General features: G+C 34.2%; 1 protein-coding gene across 1 annotated transcript in view; it reads left to right on the top strand.

Moving 5' to 3' along the window:
- Positions 1-19,097, top strand: part of NBEA (neurobeachin) — a 620,750-nt gene that overhangs the window by 163,945 nt on the left and 437,708 nt on the right. The window contains exon 18 of the mRNA XM_022574654.2: positions 12,549-12,657. Within this exon, the coding sequence (XP_022430362.2) occupies positions 12,549-12,657 (109 nt within the window). The remainder of the gene's footprint in view (positions 1-12,548; positions 12,658-19,097) is intronic.

The following is a 19,097-nucleotide window of genomic DNA, read 5'->3' as shown; positions in this document are numbered from 1 at the left end:
TACCTTTGATACATGCTTGAATAGAAAGCCAAACTGTTCCTTCATGGAGGTGGCTTAATTACAGTTATTCGCAGGACAGAATTCTAACAAATGGTTCAAACAGATGATCAGAATGCCCAATGCTATACCATACTAAAGCTATAATAATTTTAGCTTCTAAAAATTTTAAAGCACATACTATTTAATGTTTACTGTGGAAATAAAAATTTCTCAACCAAGTATGTTTGTTTAATGTCTTAACTTCGAACAGTGTAACTTCTGGATGAATTCTCCAAGATAATCACACTCTAAAAGGCACTGTTGGGCTTCCTTGGTGGCACAGTGCTTAAGTGCCTGCCAGTGCAGGGGACACAGGTTCCAGCCCTGGTCTGGGAAGATCCCATATGCGGTGGAGCAACTAAGCCGGTGTGCCACAACTAATGAGCCTGCACCCTAGAATCCGTGAGCCACAACTACTGAGCCCACGTGCCACAACTACTGAAGCCTGCACACCTAGAGCCCGTGCTCCACAACAAGAGAAGCGACCACAATGAGAAGCCTGTGCACAGCCATGAAGAGTAGCCCCTGCTCGCTGCAACTAGAGAAAGCCTGCGTGCACCAACGAAGACTCAGTGCAGCCAAAAATAAATAAATAAATTTAAAAAGCACTGTTGGTAGTTACATGAATAAACATGCTATTAGTTGTTTGTTACAGGCCTGTTACATGTTGACAGCTGTTTAACCTAATAGTGTCTTTCATTTTTGGACTAGCTGAAATTAGTCCAGTTTATCTGGCAGAGCCGGTTGTCTGTTAGTTAAAAGTAGTGGTGTGGATTCTGGGGATACAGCAGTTCAAAAAGAAAGCTTCCTCCTCATCTACTCTCAACTCCAAGCTATTTGGCTCTCTTCTGCCAAAATGTTGGCTCTTGTGTGTACAAATGAGTCTTGATGTTCTGTTGGGGTACCAGTAGAGAAAAATGGCAACTCGTGAGGGATTTTTTCTCTCCCATGGGAATGACAAACAGGTGAAGAATTATGTTAGCAGCCTAAGGTAAAGACTAAAAAGCAGCAAATTTTAAGAGATGTTTTGATCTCAGATATCTCTGCCTCCCATTCTCTCTCCTCTCCTCTGTCTCTGTCTTCCAAGGAATATTAACATTGGCTTCTATTTAAGTTACCACCAGAATGCCAAGAGGTACCTGAATTGATGGGATGAATTTTCCCTGTCCTGAAGTTGTGGGAGTGTAAGGATATTGGAGTGCTAGGATGCTGGCTTCAGGACTTACAGCATGCTAAGTTTTGTACTACAGATCACTGTGCTTAGAGGGATCTTTGCCTTACAACACCTGCAGGGATCTCATCATTTAAAATTCATAGTAGGGAGATCTAAATGCAACAGTGTGAAAATGGAAGATAACAACTCAGTTGAAGGGGCATAGCAACCAGAGACAGGAGATAAGAATCATCAAATTATGTACTCAGTGAAATAGAACTAGTGTGGAAGCTATCATGGAACCTTTGAATTTTACTTTTAAAAAGTGCATCTGAGATTCAAGTGGAGCACCAAAGGTGACATTCTGCCTCTTTATATCATTATTTTTCCCTATTCACCCAAATTAGTGAACTGGAAGATCTCAAAGCATGGACCAAAAACATAAAATGAGAAACTATATAAAGGCATAGGAGACTTAACATGTGACTAATAAGAATAATTGGAGAAGAAAAACAATGGGTAAAACAAGATATCCTGAAACACTTTATACTACTGAGAACTTAGAAATGTTGGGTAAAATATAGCAAAATTCCTTTCAGATGTATAGCCGGGTACACAAAAGTAAGGGACATTCTCATGTCAAAAATGAAGATCAAACATAATAGAAGTTATAATTCTTAAGAAACAAGATCATATTGAAACTAACCATTCAGCTTTTAAACAGATAATCAGAAGTAACTTCTGGAAATGAAAAGGCACTAACTAAAATTAACAGCTCCATGGGCATGTTAAACAGTTTATACAGAAATTAAGAAAGAATTGGTGAACTAGAAGAAATGAAGAAACTATGTAAAAGCGTCACCAAGAGACAAAGATGATAAATAGGAAAGAAGGTTAAGGATATAGAGAAAGAATGAAAGATTTCATAGAATAAAATATCAATACCTAGGAATAAATTTAACCAAGGAGGTTGAAAGATCTTTATACTGAAAACTGTAAGAATTGGTGAAAAAAAATGAAGAAGACACAAACAAATGAAAAGATATACCATGCTCATGGATAGGAAGAAACAATATTGTTAAAATGTCCATACTATCCAAAGTGATCTACATATTTAATGCAATTGCTATCAAAATGCCAATGGCATTTTTCACAGAAATAGAACAAATAATTCTAAAATTTGTATGGAACCACAAAAGACCCTGAATAGCCAAAGCAATCTTGAGAAAGAACAAAGCTGGAGACATCACACTTCCTGATTTTAGATTATGGTCCGAATTTACAGTGTTCAAAACAGTGTGGTCTTAGCATAAAAACAGACACATAAATCAATGGAATAAAATAGCCCAGAAGTACACCCACACATATATGGCCAATACTTTATGACAAAGGAGCCAAGATATACAGTGAGGAAGAATAATCTCTTCAATAAATGATGTTAGGAAAACTGGACAGCCACATGCAAAAGAAGGAAACTGGAACTCCAGCTTACATATTAGATAAAAATTAACTCAAAATGGATTAAAGACTTGAACATAGCACCTGAAAACAGGGGGTAAGCTCCTTGACATCATTCTTGGCAATGATATTTTGGATTTGACAACAAGAGCAAAAATAAACAAGTGATTATATCAATCTAAAAGTTTCTGCACAGCAAAGGAAAGTCAACAGTATGAAAAAGCAACCTACTGAATGGGAGAAAATATTTGCAAATCATTTCTCTGATAAGCTATTAATATATAAAATATATAAAGACTTCATACAACTTAGTAGCAAACAAGCAATCCAATTAAAAAATGGGCAGAGGATCTGAATAGACATTTTTCCAAGGAAGACATACAACAGGTACATGAAAACATGCTCAGCATAACTAATGCAAGTCTAAGCCACAATGAGATATCACGTCATACCTGTTAGATTGGCTGTTATCAAAAAGAAAAGAGATAACAGTGAGGATATAAAGAAAAGGGAATCCATGTTCACTGTTGGTATGAATATAAATTGGTGCACCCACTATGGAAAACACTATGGAGGGTCCTCAAAAAATTAAAAATAGAACTACCATATAATCCAACATTGTCACTTCTGGGACTATATCCGAAGGAATTGAAATCACTATCTCAAAGAGATTTCTGTACCCTCATGTTCATTACAGCATTATTTACAAATAGCCAGGACATGGAAACAACCTAATTGTTCATTGACAGACGAATGGATAAAGAAAATGTAGATACTTAGATTGTAGTTTTCTCTGTTTCTATATATAAAATGGAATAATATCCAGCCATAAAAAAGAAGGCAATTCTGTCATATGCCACAACTTAGATGGACCTTGAGGGCTCTATACTAAATGAAATAAATCAGACAGAGACAAATACTATATCATCTCACTTATGTGCGGAATCTGTAGAAACCAAACTCATAGAAACAGAGAAAAGATGGGGGTTTCCCATAATCTGCAGGATAGAGACTGGGAGAAATGAGTGGATGTGGTCAAATGGTACAAGCTTCCAGTTGTAAGATAAATGAGGTCTAGAGCTGAAGTGTACAGCATGGTGACTATAGTTAACAATACTATATTGCATAGTATTTAAGAGTTGCTAAGAGAATAGATCTTAAACGTTGTCATCACAAGAAAAAAATTTTGCAACTGTGTAAGGTGATGGCATTAACTAAACTTGTAATTATTTTGCAGTATATACATGTATCAAAGCATTATGTTGTACATCTTAAACTAATGCTATGTTATATATCAATTACATCTCAATAAAACTGGGGAGGAGTGCAGCTGATAGGCATTTGTAACAAATGTACCTCTCTGTTGGAGGGTGTTGATAGTGGGGAGAGGCCATAATACATACGTGGCATACATGGGGCCACCCAGGGGAATATGGGTAATCTTTGTACTTTCTGCTCGATTTTGCTGTGCACCTAGAACTACTCTAAAAAACAAAATCTGTTTAAAAGCATGTGTTGGGGGAGAAGCTGATAGGGAAATAAGAAACTAAAACAAATTTTACTTGTTATTGGGGCAGGGGGCAGTGTGAATGAGGAGGAAAGGGTAGAGTTGGGTTTGAAACCTCTCTGTATCTTTTTATGTCATCATTATTTTTTACCCAGGTAAAAGTATTACATATTTTAAAAACTGAATAATAAAAGCTGGCAGGGCTTCCCTGGTGGCGCAGTGGTTGAGAGTCTGCCTGCCGATGCAGGGGACACGGGTTCGTGATCTGGTCTGGGAGGATCCCACATGCTGCGGAGCGGCTGGACCTGTGAGCCATGGCCGCTGAGCCTGCGCGTCCAGAGCCTGTGCTCCGCTACGGGAGAGGCCACAACAGTGAGAGGCCTGAGTACTGCAAAAAAAAAAAAAAAAAAAAAAAAAAAGTTGGCAGAACAATATTTAAATAGACCAAACTAAACTTTAAGGGAAAAAATTTAATGAAGCTAAAGAGGGGCATCATGTAATGAAAAAGATATAATTCAACCAGGAAGGTAAAGCAATGTCATATTTATATATGCTCAACAGCATAGATGAGGTATCGAAAGCAAAACTGAGATTTGAAAGATAAATCAAAACAGTTTAGAGGTTTTAACGTATTGTTTTTAAAAGAGCCATCACAAAGTATATATATATATGTGTTTTTTTTGTTTTATTTTTTGTGGTACGTGGGCCTCCCACTGCTGTGGCCTCTCCTGTTGCGGAGGACAGGCTCCGGACGTGCAGGCTCAGCGGCCATGGCTCACGGGCCCAGCCGCTCTGCGGCATGTGGGATCTTCCCGGACCGGGGCACGAACCCGCGTCCCCTGCATCGGCAGGCGGACTCTCAACCACTGTGCCACCAGGGAAGCCCCAAAGTATAAATTTGAACCAAAAAAATCCATTGGCTTGATTAGCATATACGTTCTCCTCAAGAACAGACAAAACTCTTCAAATGAGGCCATAAAAATTGACTCCATAAATTTAAATAAATTATTATCATATAGATGACTTCTCACCCACAGTGTGATTAAACAAGAAACCAGTGATAAAAATCAAACTAAGAAAATGGGGATATACATATTTTAAATAACCATAACATGACATCATTGTGCAGATAATAAAATACTTAGAATCAAAAGATATTAAAATGTTTGCATATTTATACTTTTGAGAGTTGGCCTAAGTGGTATTGGAGGCAACTTACAGCTCTAAATATTACAGTAAATGAAGAAATATGTTTTGTCTTTTTTCCCCTAGATTCTAAATGTTATGCTGAATGTAAGAGTACTTTAACATTAGGATATCTTTTAATATGGTCTACTTATTAACAAATTACAGAATAGCTATATAATCATAATAATGGGTACAAAAAGCTTTTTGTAAAATTAATTACGCATTCATCATAAATATCCTTAGGAAACCACGAATATAAAATGATTTATTTTACCTGATAACATATACCTACCCAAAACTTAACACAGACCTATTTAGTGGTGAAATGTTAGAAATAATCCTTTGCATAACTAACAATTAATCAAAACCTGTTTTTACCACTCCTGTTCAACATCATGTTGAATAATATAATGACATTTATAGGACACTGTACCTAAAGACAGCAGAATTGTTTTCAAGCTTCATTTGCAACATTCTCCAGAATATAATATAGGTTGGGCTGTAGTACATAAAACAAGTTTCAGTAAATCTAAAAGAATTGAGGTCAAACTGTGTTCTTTGACTACAACAAAATTAAATTAGAAATCAACAAAAAAGAGATTTGAGAAATTTCTAGATAGAGTAAATAGCACACTTCTAAATAACTCCTGGCTCTAAAAAGAAATCACAAAGAAAGATAGAAAATAATTTGATTTGAATAAAAGCAAAACCACAACACATAACAATTTATTGAATCCTAATGCATTGCTGATGGGAATGTAAGATTCTCCAGCCACGTTCCAAGAGGGTTTTCTAATTTCTTAAAAAATGTAGCACTTATTATACAACCAGATATTTCTATATTTAGGTGTCTGCCCAGGAAAGATGACATCATATGTTCACATCTAGACTTGTGCATGAATGTTCTTGGTACCGTTATTCATAATAGGCAAAAACTGGAGACTATCGCAAATTCCACCAATTGATGAATAAATAAATGACATATCATATGCCCATACGACGGAATACTATTGCACAATTGAAAGGAAATGAATTACTGATGCATACTATGGCATGAATGAGTTCCTAAAAACATTATGCTAAATGAAAGAAGCCAGATGCAAAAGACTATATATTGTATGATTCCATTTATATGAGATGTCCAGAATGCAGGTTGGTGGTCACATGGGGCCAGTGATGGAAGTGGGGATTGCCTGCAGGTGGGCACAAGGGAACTTTTTAGGGTGATGAAAATGTTCTAAAACTGGATAGTAGTGATGATTGCATGACTCTATAAGGTCTTTAAGAAAGCACTGGCTTGTACACTTATAAAATTTGTGGATTTTATGGTGTGTATATTATACCTCAATAAAGCTAATAAAAACTTGCAAAGCAAAATTTAAAGCTCTTAGCAAATGTAGAATAATAGTGTTATTGCCTTGGATTAAGGAAGGGTTTGTAAACTACTAAGTAAACATACATAAATCATCTAGGAAAAAGTTGATAAATGTGATCATTAAAATATATCATGTTTTAAAACCATAAAAAGTGAAAAGACGAGCCACAAAGTGAAAGATGATATTTGCAGTTTATTTGTAATACAGTGGGTTTGTATCCTGACCCTATGAAAACTCATGCAAACTAATAAGAAAAAGAAAAACCATTAGGAGAATGAAGAATATAAACAGTTCACTGAAGAGCAAACTTGATTTGGCTAATAAGCATATGGAAACATACTCGACTTCGGTAGCAATCAAAAGTACAAAATTTAAAAGTTACCTTTAATACCCACTAGGGTGATAAGCTTTAAAATTTTTGACAGTATCAGGTGTTGGCAAGGATATGCATAAGAGACTTTCAGATCACTGGTGGAGTTGTATAATTGTTACAATTACACTGGGGAACAATTTGGTAATTTTCAAAAAGATGAAGCTACTCTGTGACTAATTATTAATTGTCTCTGTGACATGGAGACATTCATGTATGTGCACAAATGTTCAGTGTAACATCATTGGTAATAATGAAAAGTTGGAAACAACGTAAAAGAATATCAGTAGGATAACAGAAATGAATTTAGGTATATTCATACAATTGGATATATTCAGCTTTGAAAATGAATTAACAAAAGTTAACTTTCATAGACCTAACATGAAGCAATAAAGCAAGTTGTAGAAGGATGTATAGTAGTGATATCATTTATCTAAACTTCAAAAATATGAAAAAATGAAATAATAAATAGTTTAGGAATAGGTACATATCTAATAAAAGTATAAAGACATGCATGGCTATATAAAAGCAAATTCATGATATCATTTACCCCAAAACATAGTGGAAAGGATGGGCTCATGGACAGGTACCTAGAAGTGCTTATTTTTAATACTTTATTTCTTAAGTTGTAGTAATGGTGGCTACATGAGTATTTATTATATGATTTCCTTTCTTTTTAAAAAGTCAGATCTTAAAAAAATAATGGGTAAGGAAAGGGATAACAGAAAAAGAATTCAGAACTTCGTTGGCATTATAGAAATCAGATGTGATCTGAAAGCACAAAATAGAATCAGTTGAACTTGAAGTTCAAAACAAAAGTTCAAAACAAAACATTAGAAGACATTATACATTGATGAGAAGCACAGTTTACGTAGATGATGTTATGGTCATAAGCCTCAAAGCATCAAATATTGCATTCAAATATGTAAGGAAAACCATTAGAGATACTATAAGTAATTGATAAGAAGCAATAGTCTAGACAGTATTTCTCCTTCAGAATGGGGCCAATTGAATAGATAACATATAAAGATATAGAGAAATTGAGGATATATTCATAAAACTTGACTCAGTAGATATATGCTCAATCTTATATGCTTTAAAAATATACTTTATGGCTATAGGATATTTACTAAAATAAAAAATCATGTCCTTGACCATAAAGTAAACAACGTGGACACAGTAGAGATTTTACTGGCACCATTTTCTGACTGTAAGGTAATAAAATTAGAAATTAAAAAAAAATTGAGCAAAAAAAAAATTCAACTATTTAGAAATTAAGAAATGTTCCCAAAAACCTGCTAGTGAAGAGAAGATAATAAAATGAAAATAAGTTCTTTAAAATTATCTATTCATCATAGCAAAAACATACTCAGAAGTAAATACGTCCAATATTGAAGAATAAAGATAATGATAGGAATGTATACTCATATTGCAGCATTGATTAAAGGACAGCAGAATAAGCTAGGAAGTACAAATTAATAAAGATGAAGACTAGCATCAAGAAAGAAAATAAAACAAAAACTGTTGAAGGGATCACTGACTACAAGAGTGATTTTATTGAAGGAATCAATAAAATGGATAAAACTTTTTCATATCTTGTTAATATAAAATGGAAAAATTTGGGAATGAAGAAGGGCCTTCAGAAGTACAGGCCAGATTATAGTAATTATAAGAAAATATGACAACATACAAGATGTTCACTTCTAGTCCTTGGTAATAACATCATTTTGCTACAAATATTTTTAAATACTTATTTTTTGGGTTCTTTATACATATACATACTACTTCTAGCATCAAATAAAAGGTGGGAAGAGTAAGATCACTAATAAACAAGGTAAAAGTACAGGTGCACAGAACATAATCCTGTTTTGCTTCAATAGTAATCACTATCTGATATTTCAACAGAACCATGCTATGGTCCTTTAGTTCATAGTTGTGTTTTGATACAATTTCTCATAAACACCGACAGATGCATGTATTATTGAGTTCCTATAGCTTATCCATTCTTAACCTCAAAGTAAAAGGCTGAAGAAATTTAGGTTAAAACCTCAAAATATTTTACAGTTCTCCTGATAGATTAAAGGAGTTTGAAAAGTATAATAGTGTCCATTGTTAGAATAACTAATGATTCTTAACTATAGAATAATATATAGAATAGTAGCCTAAAATGATCTTACTTTCAGTTTATTAGAAAGGAAATTGAAAATGTAAATAATATTTTAATGTGTTTCCTGAAAATCATGAAAAAATTTAATAGCTGCAGTAAGGAAGAGCTATACCACGTAGCTTAATTGAAAGACTCAATTAGATAGATTTGTAATGAACTGAACTTATAAACCTAATGCAGTTTTGATAAAAATTCCAAGTTTTCTTTAAAAAATTTCAAAAATTGTTGTAAAGCTAACTCAGGTGAACAAACAAGTAAAAAGTCAGTGAAAGATTAAAAAATAAGTATAATGAGTGTGTATTGTGATAAGTCTAGTAGACCTTATACTAAGGAATGAGCTAAAAAAAGAGGTGAATAGAAACCCCAGGTACACATGCTAATGTATGTATGTTTAGATATGAGGAACATTATTAAAATGTGAATTAATAATTAGCAGCAAAAAACTGTTTAATTTATGAATTGGAGTCTTACCCCAAACCATGCTTCCTCTCTCATCTTTTCTCCCCAAGCCCTAATTTTTGCATTTGACTGTTTTATTATTATTATAATACATAGGATTGGTGAAACTGCTGGTAATTTGTACCTTGATGTTGGAGTATGAATGTAAATATTTTTGGAGGTCACAAACTTCAAAGTCTCATAAAATAAAGTTAAACTTAAAAGTTTTAACCTTATAATTTTCATTACAAGAATTTATCCTAAGGAAATGATCATGCCGAAGGATTTATGTAAAAGGACAAAGTTTTGTTTATGGTAGAAAAAAATTTGAACATAACATAATGGCTAACAGTAGTGAATGGATAAATTATGCTACATTCTAGTTATAAACTATATTTAATAGCTGAAATTTTAAGACACAATATGTTGTTTTACAGGTGACAAGTTACAAATTATCTTATGTAGAATTATTTCCATTGTATTGATATCATCTATATCTATCTATCATATACTTATGTGCAACGTAATTAGTCTGAAAGAACATCAACTGATATTTATAATGATTATCTCTGGGTTATAGAATTATGGGTTTTCTTTTTTTTCTTTGTCCTGTTCCAACATATTCTCTGAATTTGTTACAAGAAGTATTTTTTGGTCATCCCCCCCAAAATACTTGTTTTGTGAAGAAGGAAATTGGGGTGTGTTTTTAATGGAATGGTTAGTAAGCTAATAAATGTGTAATTTGTATGAGATTAAAAGGTTACTCTTTTAAAAAAATCGATTACACTCAATCCAAGTGGGCAGAAATCCTATAAAATTGAAAAGGTAAAGCAGCTAGGCACTAAAGTCTGAAGTCTATTTAGGTCTTAAACAGGTTCAAGTTGTTAGTTTCTCAAATACATACCCTAGTGAAGCCTTTCTGAACTGAATACATAGAGCTGGGTCTTTCATTAGAGGTCCTCTGGGAAACAAAATCATGTGATGTACAGGGCCAGCATGACCATTTTATGCCTGAAATGATGGATGCCACTTTTGGCTATCTCTTGATTGCTATGAGACAGCATTTATTGGTGAGCATTGTTTCAAAGAAAACTGCAAGAGGAAGCTGACTCATCTTTTTCCTGGTATGTGCAGTATTCTTCAAGTCCCCCTAAGAGGTAGAATTAAGCTGCTCTGTAAACATTTACTTTGGAGGAGGTAGTCAAGAGAGCATGAATTTCTTTAGTAGTTGAAATTATGGTGTCCCAGTTAAGGAATTACTCTAAATTCCAGATAGCCTAATTTAAATGACTTTTACCAGCTCCGTGTATCAAAGAGATATATCAAGAGATATACATTGGCATTTGTTTTTCTTGATTGGGAGCAAATGAAAGTGTCAGGCTTCCTTTCCTTAGGTGTGGCTGGAGTTGGAAGAGACTAAAGCCTTCCCCTTCATAATCCCAAAATATCCATCTGTCCTGTTATTTATTATTTTTTTTAAATGACCATTTGACTTTTCCCAGTCTTAAGTGTTTTACAAACACAGCCATTAGACACTTGCACTAGCTTCCTTTTGGATTTAGGTAATTGCTGTTTCCTTCTCTGGGCTGAGGAGGATTGGGTGAGGGGAAATAGCTGTCCTGCCTCTTTTGTTGTGCAGTGTGAAGCTTGAAGGCTGATGTTAGAAGAGAGGATTTCCAGGTGAGTGGTGCCCAGATAAATGGCTCATTATTTGATTTGTGCACTAATTAAGGTAGCAATAGCTCCTGTAACAAACAGTTAAGTTTTAGTAACTTACCAAACTAGTAGTTTCTTTCTTATTCACTTAAAATCCAAATGGGTATCCTCAGCAGTTGATTTTCTTCAGGCTGTGCTTTAGAGACCCAGGCTGCTGCTTTCATCTAGTACCTCTGTGTCTTCATCGTAAGGCTCCTGTGTTGCTGCCTTGAGGAAGAGCATGGAAGAGTACATGAGTGTTTTTTCTGTAGCCCAGGCCTAAAAATGATCCACAACTTTTCTTCTCGGGTTCCATTGGCTAGAACTCAGTGGCCACACATAGCTGTAAGAGAGGCTGGAATTATAGTATAGCTGTGGGCTCAGGAAGAAAGGAACAAAAGTTTGGTGATTACCTAGTCAGTTTGTGTTATAGTTGCCAAATCCACACAGGGAACAATAGAAAATCAAGGTAAGAAATGAAATACTGAGCGTTGAGGGCCAAGAAGTTCCAGACCTTGACTTCTAAGAAAGTGACATGAATGAAAGGCATGTAGTAATTCCCTGGGCTAGAGCTAAGTGTTCCAGGAGGACTTTAATAGAGCTTTCTATTCTAAGTATGGATTTCGTAGGGGAGCAGTTAAATGGGTCAACAGTTAGATGAGCCACAGATACAAGCAGTAATGAGTTCCCTTTGCTTCTGTCGAATTATTTTGCTTTCTATTCAGTTTTAACCATACTTACAAATTTTTGTTAACTAAAGTTTTACATAGATTATTTCATAGACTTTGGACAGAAAGGATTTGAAAATTCTGTTGTCTCTGTGTTAAGGGAAACTAATAATTTAACCTAAGAAAATAACTCCGAAATAGCTATTAGAAATTTGAAAATTATAGCTGTCAACATTTATACACTGTTTTATAATTTGTATACTTAACGTTTTAGTTTGTGCGGACATTTTGAGAAGTGTTTAAATAGTAGTCTTGGTATTTTAGAAGACAGCTATGCTATAAATTGTGATTTAGTAGATGGAAGTTAGTAAACATTACTTATGTAATTCTGTATCTGCTTATAGATTTTACTGCTTATCCTAACATCATGTGATTAGAAAATCCAGTGTGTTTCCTAGTATGATTTTTTTTTTGCCCCTGTTTCTCCAGGAGAAAAGTTGAAATTATGCATACCCACAGTCTTTTTACTCTTCTTGGAGAGAGGCTGATGTTGCATACAAACACTGTGACTGTCACCACGTACAACACACTTTATGAGGTAAAAACTTAAAATGTGTGATGCTAATTTTAAATGTATGCAGTGGAAACCCTCTGTGATTGGAATAGCAGTTGGTCAGTTAATCTAAAAAGGCAGGAATCCTTAAAAAAAAAAAAGATGAACACATACTTACGTTTTAAAATTTTTGTTTAAAACATATCCATGTACATTTATTTGCCAATCTTCTTATGTTGGGCCTAGGCATTTTCTTTGAGTATGGGTTGGCTGATGGGCTTTGCACAGTTTTTCTCACATAAATCACACCCATTATGCATTATTTATTCATTCTTTCCCTCCCCTTACCCTCCCTGCTTTTCCCTCTCTCTGTCTCTGATATGTAGCAACTACTAACATTAACCTAGAGTTGAGACTGAGATAAAATGTAGGTAAGAATTATTTGTAAAAATGGTATCTGGAGAAATTTTAGATCCCATCATCTCAATTCAGAAATCCTTTTCTTAATTATTTCTAACAGATGGCCATACAAATTGGGTTCATTATTTTCTGTGAAATGTGTGTACTACCTCATTTTAAATACCAGTAAAATATTAGGAATATTCTCTTATATTAACCTTCATTTTACTTTCCTGCAGCTAATTTTCAGAGGTCCTACTTCTTTTCTCTAGTGCAAAGATTAGCAAACTATAAGCACCTGTCTTTGTAGGGCCTTGAGCTAAGGATTGTTTTTATGTTTTTAAATGGTTGAAAGTAATCGAAAGGAAAATAATGTATGACATGTAAGCCTTATATGAAATTTAGATTTCAGTGTCCATAAATAGTTCTGTAGGAACATAGCCATGCTCATTCCCTTACATATTGCCAATGGCTGCTTTTGCATTATAGTAGCTGAGTTGAGTACTTGCAACAGAGAACGTTTGTCATCTTTACATTGTTGCTCGGTACAATGCAGTAATTGGACAGTGTTTCACGTACCACCTGTATTGCCCAACCTAATATATATTTTTTAATAACAGTGTATATCCATCATGTCAAAACAAGAGAAAAGTGGACTTCACATCTCACACTTTAACATATAGTGGAGGGTGGGTTATTTTGTTATAGATGTAGATAGCAAAACATTGTGACTGTTAATACAAGGAGACTCTAGTTGTGCTAAAAGCCATAGCAAATGTAAGTTTCAACATATGAATTTTGGGGGGCACAACAAACATTCAGTTTATAGTAGCAGGCTATATACGCTCTCTGTTGCAACTGCTCAGCTCTGCAGTTGTGGCTCAGAAGTAGCCATAGAAAATATGAATCAGATGAATGTGGCTGTCTAATAAAACTGTACTTACAAAACGGTAGGCTGGATTTGACCTACAGGGCATAATTTTTTTACCTCTGGTTTTCTATTCTCATCAGTAAATTTAAGAGCCCTTTAAATAAGGCTACTTTGTCTTTTTCATCTAAGCTTAATTTTCCTACTTTGTGTCAGTCATTCTTCAAATTACATGATTTGTAAACTTTACTCTCCAGAGTGCTGCTTTTTTAAAATTATAGTAATATTTTAGTATTGCTCCAATATTTTGCCTACAGAACTGAATAAGCACTAATAGAAAGGCCTATCCTATGCAGAGCATCTTTATTCTGATATTATTATATTTCCCTAATAATAGTAACTGCCTTTTTTGAGTACTTCCTATCATAATCCCCTTGGTAAGTACTTTACATACATTATCTCAAATCTTTACAATATTGCTATGAAGCTGGTATTTTTATTGCCTTTTTAAACAGACAAACTGAGGCTCACAGGTTAAATAATTTGCTCTATGTCATACCACTAATAAATGGTCATAAAATAGGCATTTCTCATAGTATATGTACATAAGGCAAAAAATATCAGAATCTACCTTCAGTTGACAGTATTAAAGTCCTCCTCTGAATCAAAACTTTGCTGCCATATCAGATTAGGGTTCTGAATCTTAGTGTCAAATGCTGATTAACTTGTATCTTTTTTTTTTTTAAACGTTTTTATTGGAGTATAATTGCTTTACAATGGTGTGTTAGTTTCTGCTTTATAACAAAGTGAATCAGTTATACATATACATATATCCCCATATCTCTTCCCTCTTGGTTTAACTTGTATCTTTACCTTGGTTTTCTTACCTACTAATTGCTCTGGTCAATAATGCCTGTATATGTTTTTTAATCATTCTCTTTCCTCCGCAAATTTCTGACCCTTGCTTGTTTTGACCTATTAGTGTTAATAGAGTAGAAAGTCTTTGTAGTCAATGAAACCTTACATTAAAATAAAAGTTCCACATAACATTATATGTTGAATTTGAAAGATCATCATGTGCTTGTAACCTTTAAATAAAATGTGCCATGTATATATACATGCATGTGTCATTCTACTCATCTTCCTGAAAAGTGGCTCAGCGGCAAGTGCAGCAGCATCTGTACGACCATCTATATTCATCGGCACTCTCTCAGTGTCCGGATTTTATCTCTGATTCCATAACTTAGGTGGAGAAAGTCAGGGGAAGTTTGGATCTTCTGATACTGGACGTTGGATATTGGATGTTGCAGAGATTTGGAAATAATGAAGGAACTAACTTTCAGGGCCTCCATCTGACCAATTTGGCAATAATGTAGGCTTTCAAAGTAGAAAAATAATCATGGTTCATTGGAATGAAGGGCCCTGAGTTAAGTATGATACTCTAAAAAGAAAAGTTAAGTGTACAAAAGGTCAAAAAAGAAAGATGGTTGCGGTATGATTGTTTAGCACTGTTGATTCCACAAAAAAGTAGAAAAGGACTTCAACAGATGGTTTACTACTACTAACAAATCAGATTGTAATATCAGTGACAGGATGGTGGATGACTAATTCTAGATCACCAAAGTTTAAAGATTGCATCATTTTGGAGAGTGGCATCTGGTTGTAAAAAATTTAAAACTCATCCCCAATGACCCCCCCACCCCCCCAAAAAAAATGAAAACTCAAGTGATATGTTCAAACTTAAATTCTCATCAAATAGTAAGTGAAATTTAACTAAAGAAAGAAAACTCAACTAACTTGAGTTTGATTTACTATGTGAGCATCAACCAAGGCCTGTACCCCTAGCAAGAATTAGTTGGTTGATAACCTGCAGTTTGAAAGCTCATTTTATCTTCATTTTCTTTTTTGGTTTGAGGAAATTACCTTAACTCCAGGCATTGTATCAGAACACATATTACTACAACTGGAGAAAGGAATAAATCAAGTACAGAAATAATAAAGAACTCTGTCAAACCTACCATACTGATAAATGATATTTTAGAATGTGTGGTTTTCACAAAGTGTTTGGAAGTTCAGTTATTGTAAAGATTATGTCACTGTGATCTTTAAAATTCTAAATCTGATAAGATGCCTATGATAAAATAAACAGTAAATATTAAAGGACAAAGTAATTCAGAGTTTTTAGCAGGATATGTCAGACAACATTGCATAAGCTTTGAAGATCTAAAAAGCTATTTAAATTATTCTAAAAACAAAAAAAAAATTAATTGAAAAAACATCCCTATCTCCTAGTTTCCTGAGGTGAATTTATTCTTATAGATCATATAATGAAATGAGTTGGCTTTAATGAATCCTCTTTGAAATTACTCAAGGCTATTCTTTATACAAATATTTTTTTGAGAATTATAATATTTGTAAAATTTGTATCTTACATTTTATTTGCTTTATTTTTACTTTGTTACTCCATCTCTAAATTATGGATTATTATGTTTTCTTAATGATTTGTAGCACTTCCTAATACACTTAAATTTTTTTGTTAGATTGTAGAATATGTCTCCTAAAGACAAAACTAGATTTTTCTATTTAATATACTTGTAGATCTGTCTGAACAACAATATATGATTATTGATCCAATGCTTTTTTAAAATATTGTGATATTAATTTTACTTTGTAGGTTTGGATTTACTATTTCTCTTTACATACTATTCCTATAATTCAGTTCAACACTTACCGTAGACAGAGGGAGTCAGGTATGGGATCTTGTCATCTGAAGAGCTGTTTCCCATGGAAATAATGAACTGATTTTTTTAATGTATATTTTGTACTTTATCTTTTTCGGTAAGGGTATAACATTACTGGACACAGTTTTTTTTTACAAAGGGGTAGTAACTTTAAAACCTTTAAGTATCTCATAATAAAACATTTTTTTCAAAATTATAGAATCTTATGTGTAGGTAGTATGTTAAATATCATCTTATTCAAACATTCTTTTCACAGATAAAGAAACCAAGAGTCAAAAAAGTAGTAGAGCTTGTCCAAACTGTATAAATACAAAGGTTTTCTGACCCCCTGAATATCTACAGCGGCAGTTGGATGTAACAGTGGGGTTAATAGTTTGCCATTTTAAGAAATAAACCAGTACTATTCCTGTCTCGTAAGTCGAGCCTACTAATCCAAAATGATTTATGCTTGATAAGTCCGGGAAGTCAGTAGGTCAGAGAGGAAGCTCCAGTAGCTCCTGCTTAAGCCTAAAGTCTTTCTGTGACCCATGAATTACGAGATAATACCATTATAAAATAATGTTTAAATGTATAATGCTGGACTCAGATCTGTGTCCATAAATAGCATATTTATCAAGTTACCTCCATGATTTAATTAATTGTTTCCCAGCCCTGTCCAATATGATAGCCACTAGTCACATTTGGCTGTTGAGCTTGTGTGAATTAAGATGTGTTATAAGGGTTAAATACACATTGGATTTCATGTCCGTATCTGGCTCTGAGCCCTCCATCCTATTTTGTTATGGTGCGGGGGGCAGGGTTAATTTCCTATGCATGTCTCTAACCAAGTCCAGTCAAACTTCATGGCCCATCTTGAATCCTATCCTTTCATTCAGTGTTTACATCTGCATTCGTCTCTCCTTGTCTTCTTATTTATTTCCCTCCCCCTCTTTTAAAACTCACATAGGTTCTTTTTTTTTTTTAAACATCTTTATTGGAGTATAATTGCTTTACAATGGTGTGTTAGTTTCTGCTTTATAACGAAGTGAATCAGTTATACATATACGTATGTTCCCATATCTCTTCCCTCTTGCGTCTCCCTCCCTCCCACCCTCCCTATCCCACCCCTCCAGGCGGTCACAAAGCACCGAGCTGATCTCCCTGTGCTATGCGGCTGCTTCCCACTAGCTATCTATTTTACGTTTGGTAGTGTGTATATGTCCATGCCACTCTCTCGCTTTGTCACAGCTTACCCTTCCCCCTCCCCATATCCTCAAGTCCATGCTCTAGTAGGTCTGTGTCTTTATTCAGATTTGAGCCTGTCTCCTCAATATTGATTAAATAAATTTTTCTAGAAATATAGTTCTATCTAGCAACTATGTTTCCCATTTCAAACATATAGCAGAATGTTGGCACATAACTGGTTCTTATAAATACATGCTGAATTGAATTTCTAAATATATTTTTGTAATTAAACTCATATTTATATAAACTATGACATATAGTTTTCAAAACACTTTTACATATAGAGCCCTATTTGATCCTCCTACTAGCTTTATTAGATAGGCAAGGCAGTTATTACCCTCATTCTTAGATGATCAAATAGGGGTTTAAAAGGACAACAATATAAAACTGAAGGTTCTTTGAGATAAATTTTGTTTTCTGTACAATGAGCTTTCTCCTTTTTGGGGTGAAAAAGTTTTGACAGTTCTGTATCATGGAAGAGTATGGCATAGTCTGTTCCAAGCTTGTCTGCAGTTGTTTTGAATCTCTGCATTTGTAACCAGAATTCTTGGGATCTTGTTGACTGGTCTGTAGGTCTACACCAGGACTTTTTGGGCAGGTTGGTGTGAAAACTCCTTATAGGCATATACCAACCACCGATTGTTCTTTGGTATATGGTTTTCAAAGAAATTTTTACCCCTTTTGTCAGGTCCAACTGATGAGCAGTGCATGTCTCTAGTGCTCTGTTCAGAAAATTCTGAGGCACTGTTTAAACAAGGAAGTGTTTGTTTCAGTAAAAGTATGGCAGTGAAGAAAGGGGTATTTGTGCCCTATATTTATCATTTTAATAATAGTAGGTTAGTTTTTATTTCAAGTCAATACCTTTTTGATATACATTCTTAATACACCTAAGTAAATGTCCTTCCTTTTTTTTTTTTTTTTTTAAGTCTGTGCAGAAAGGTAAGAAAAATGCCACTGCTGGATGTCATGATCTTTTTCTAATCTGAAAGGATCATACCTGTCTCTTGATTAATTTACTCTCCATCCCCAACTTTTTCACAAGTAGCTATGTACAACTAAGCCTCAACTAAGTTTTATAGTTTCCTCAAAGTTTTTGTATCTTACTTCCGGTTAAACTATTTAAAAAGTTTCATTCAGAACTTAGCATGTTAACCTACACAGGAAGTTAAATCATAATATAAAATGATATCTTTATTAAGTATAATCTCATTGGATTTTTAATATATGGAAAAATAGAGGTAAACACAGGCTGT

The sequence above is a fragment of the Delphinapterus leucas genome, chromosome 18, assembly GCF_059928025.1.
Source record: "Delphinapterus leucas isolate spDelLeu-1000000601 "Yukka" chromosome 18, BTC_Dleu_Yukka2, whole genome shotgun sequence".
Lineage (NCBI taxonomy): Eukaryota > Metazoa > Chordata > Mammalia > Artiodactyla > Monodontidae > Delphinapterus > Delphinapterus leucas.
Note: the sequence above shows the minus strand (reverse complement) of the source record. Positions and strands in the feature narration are given on the sequence as shown.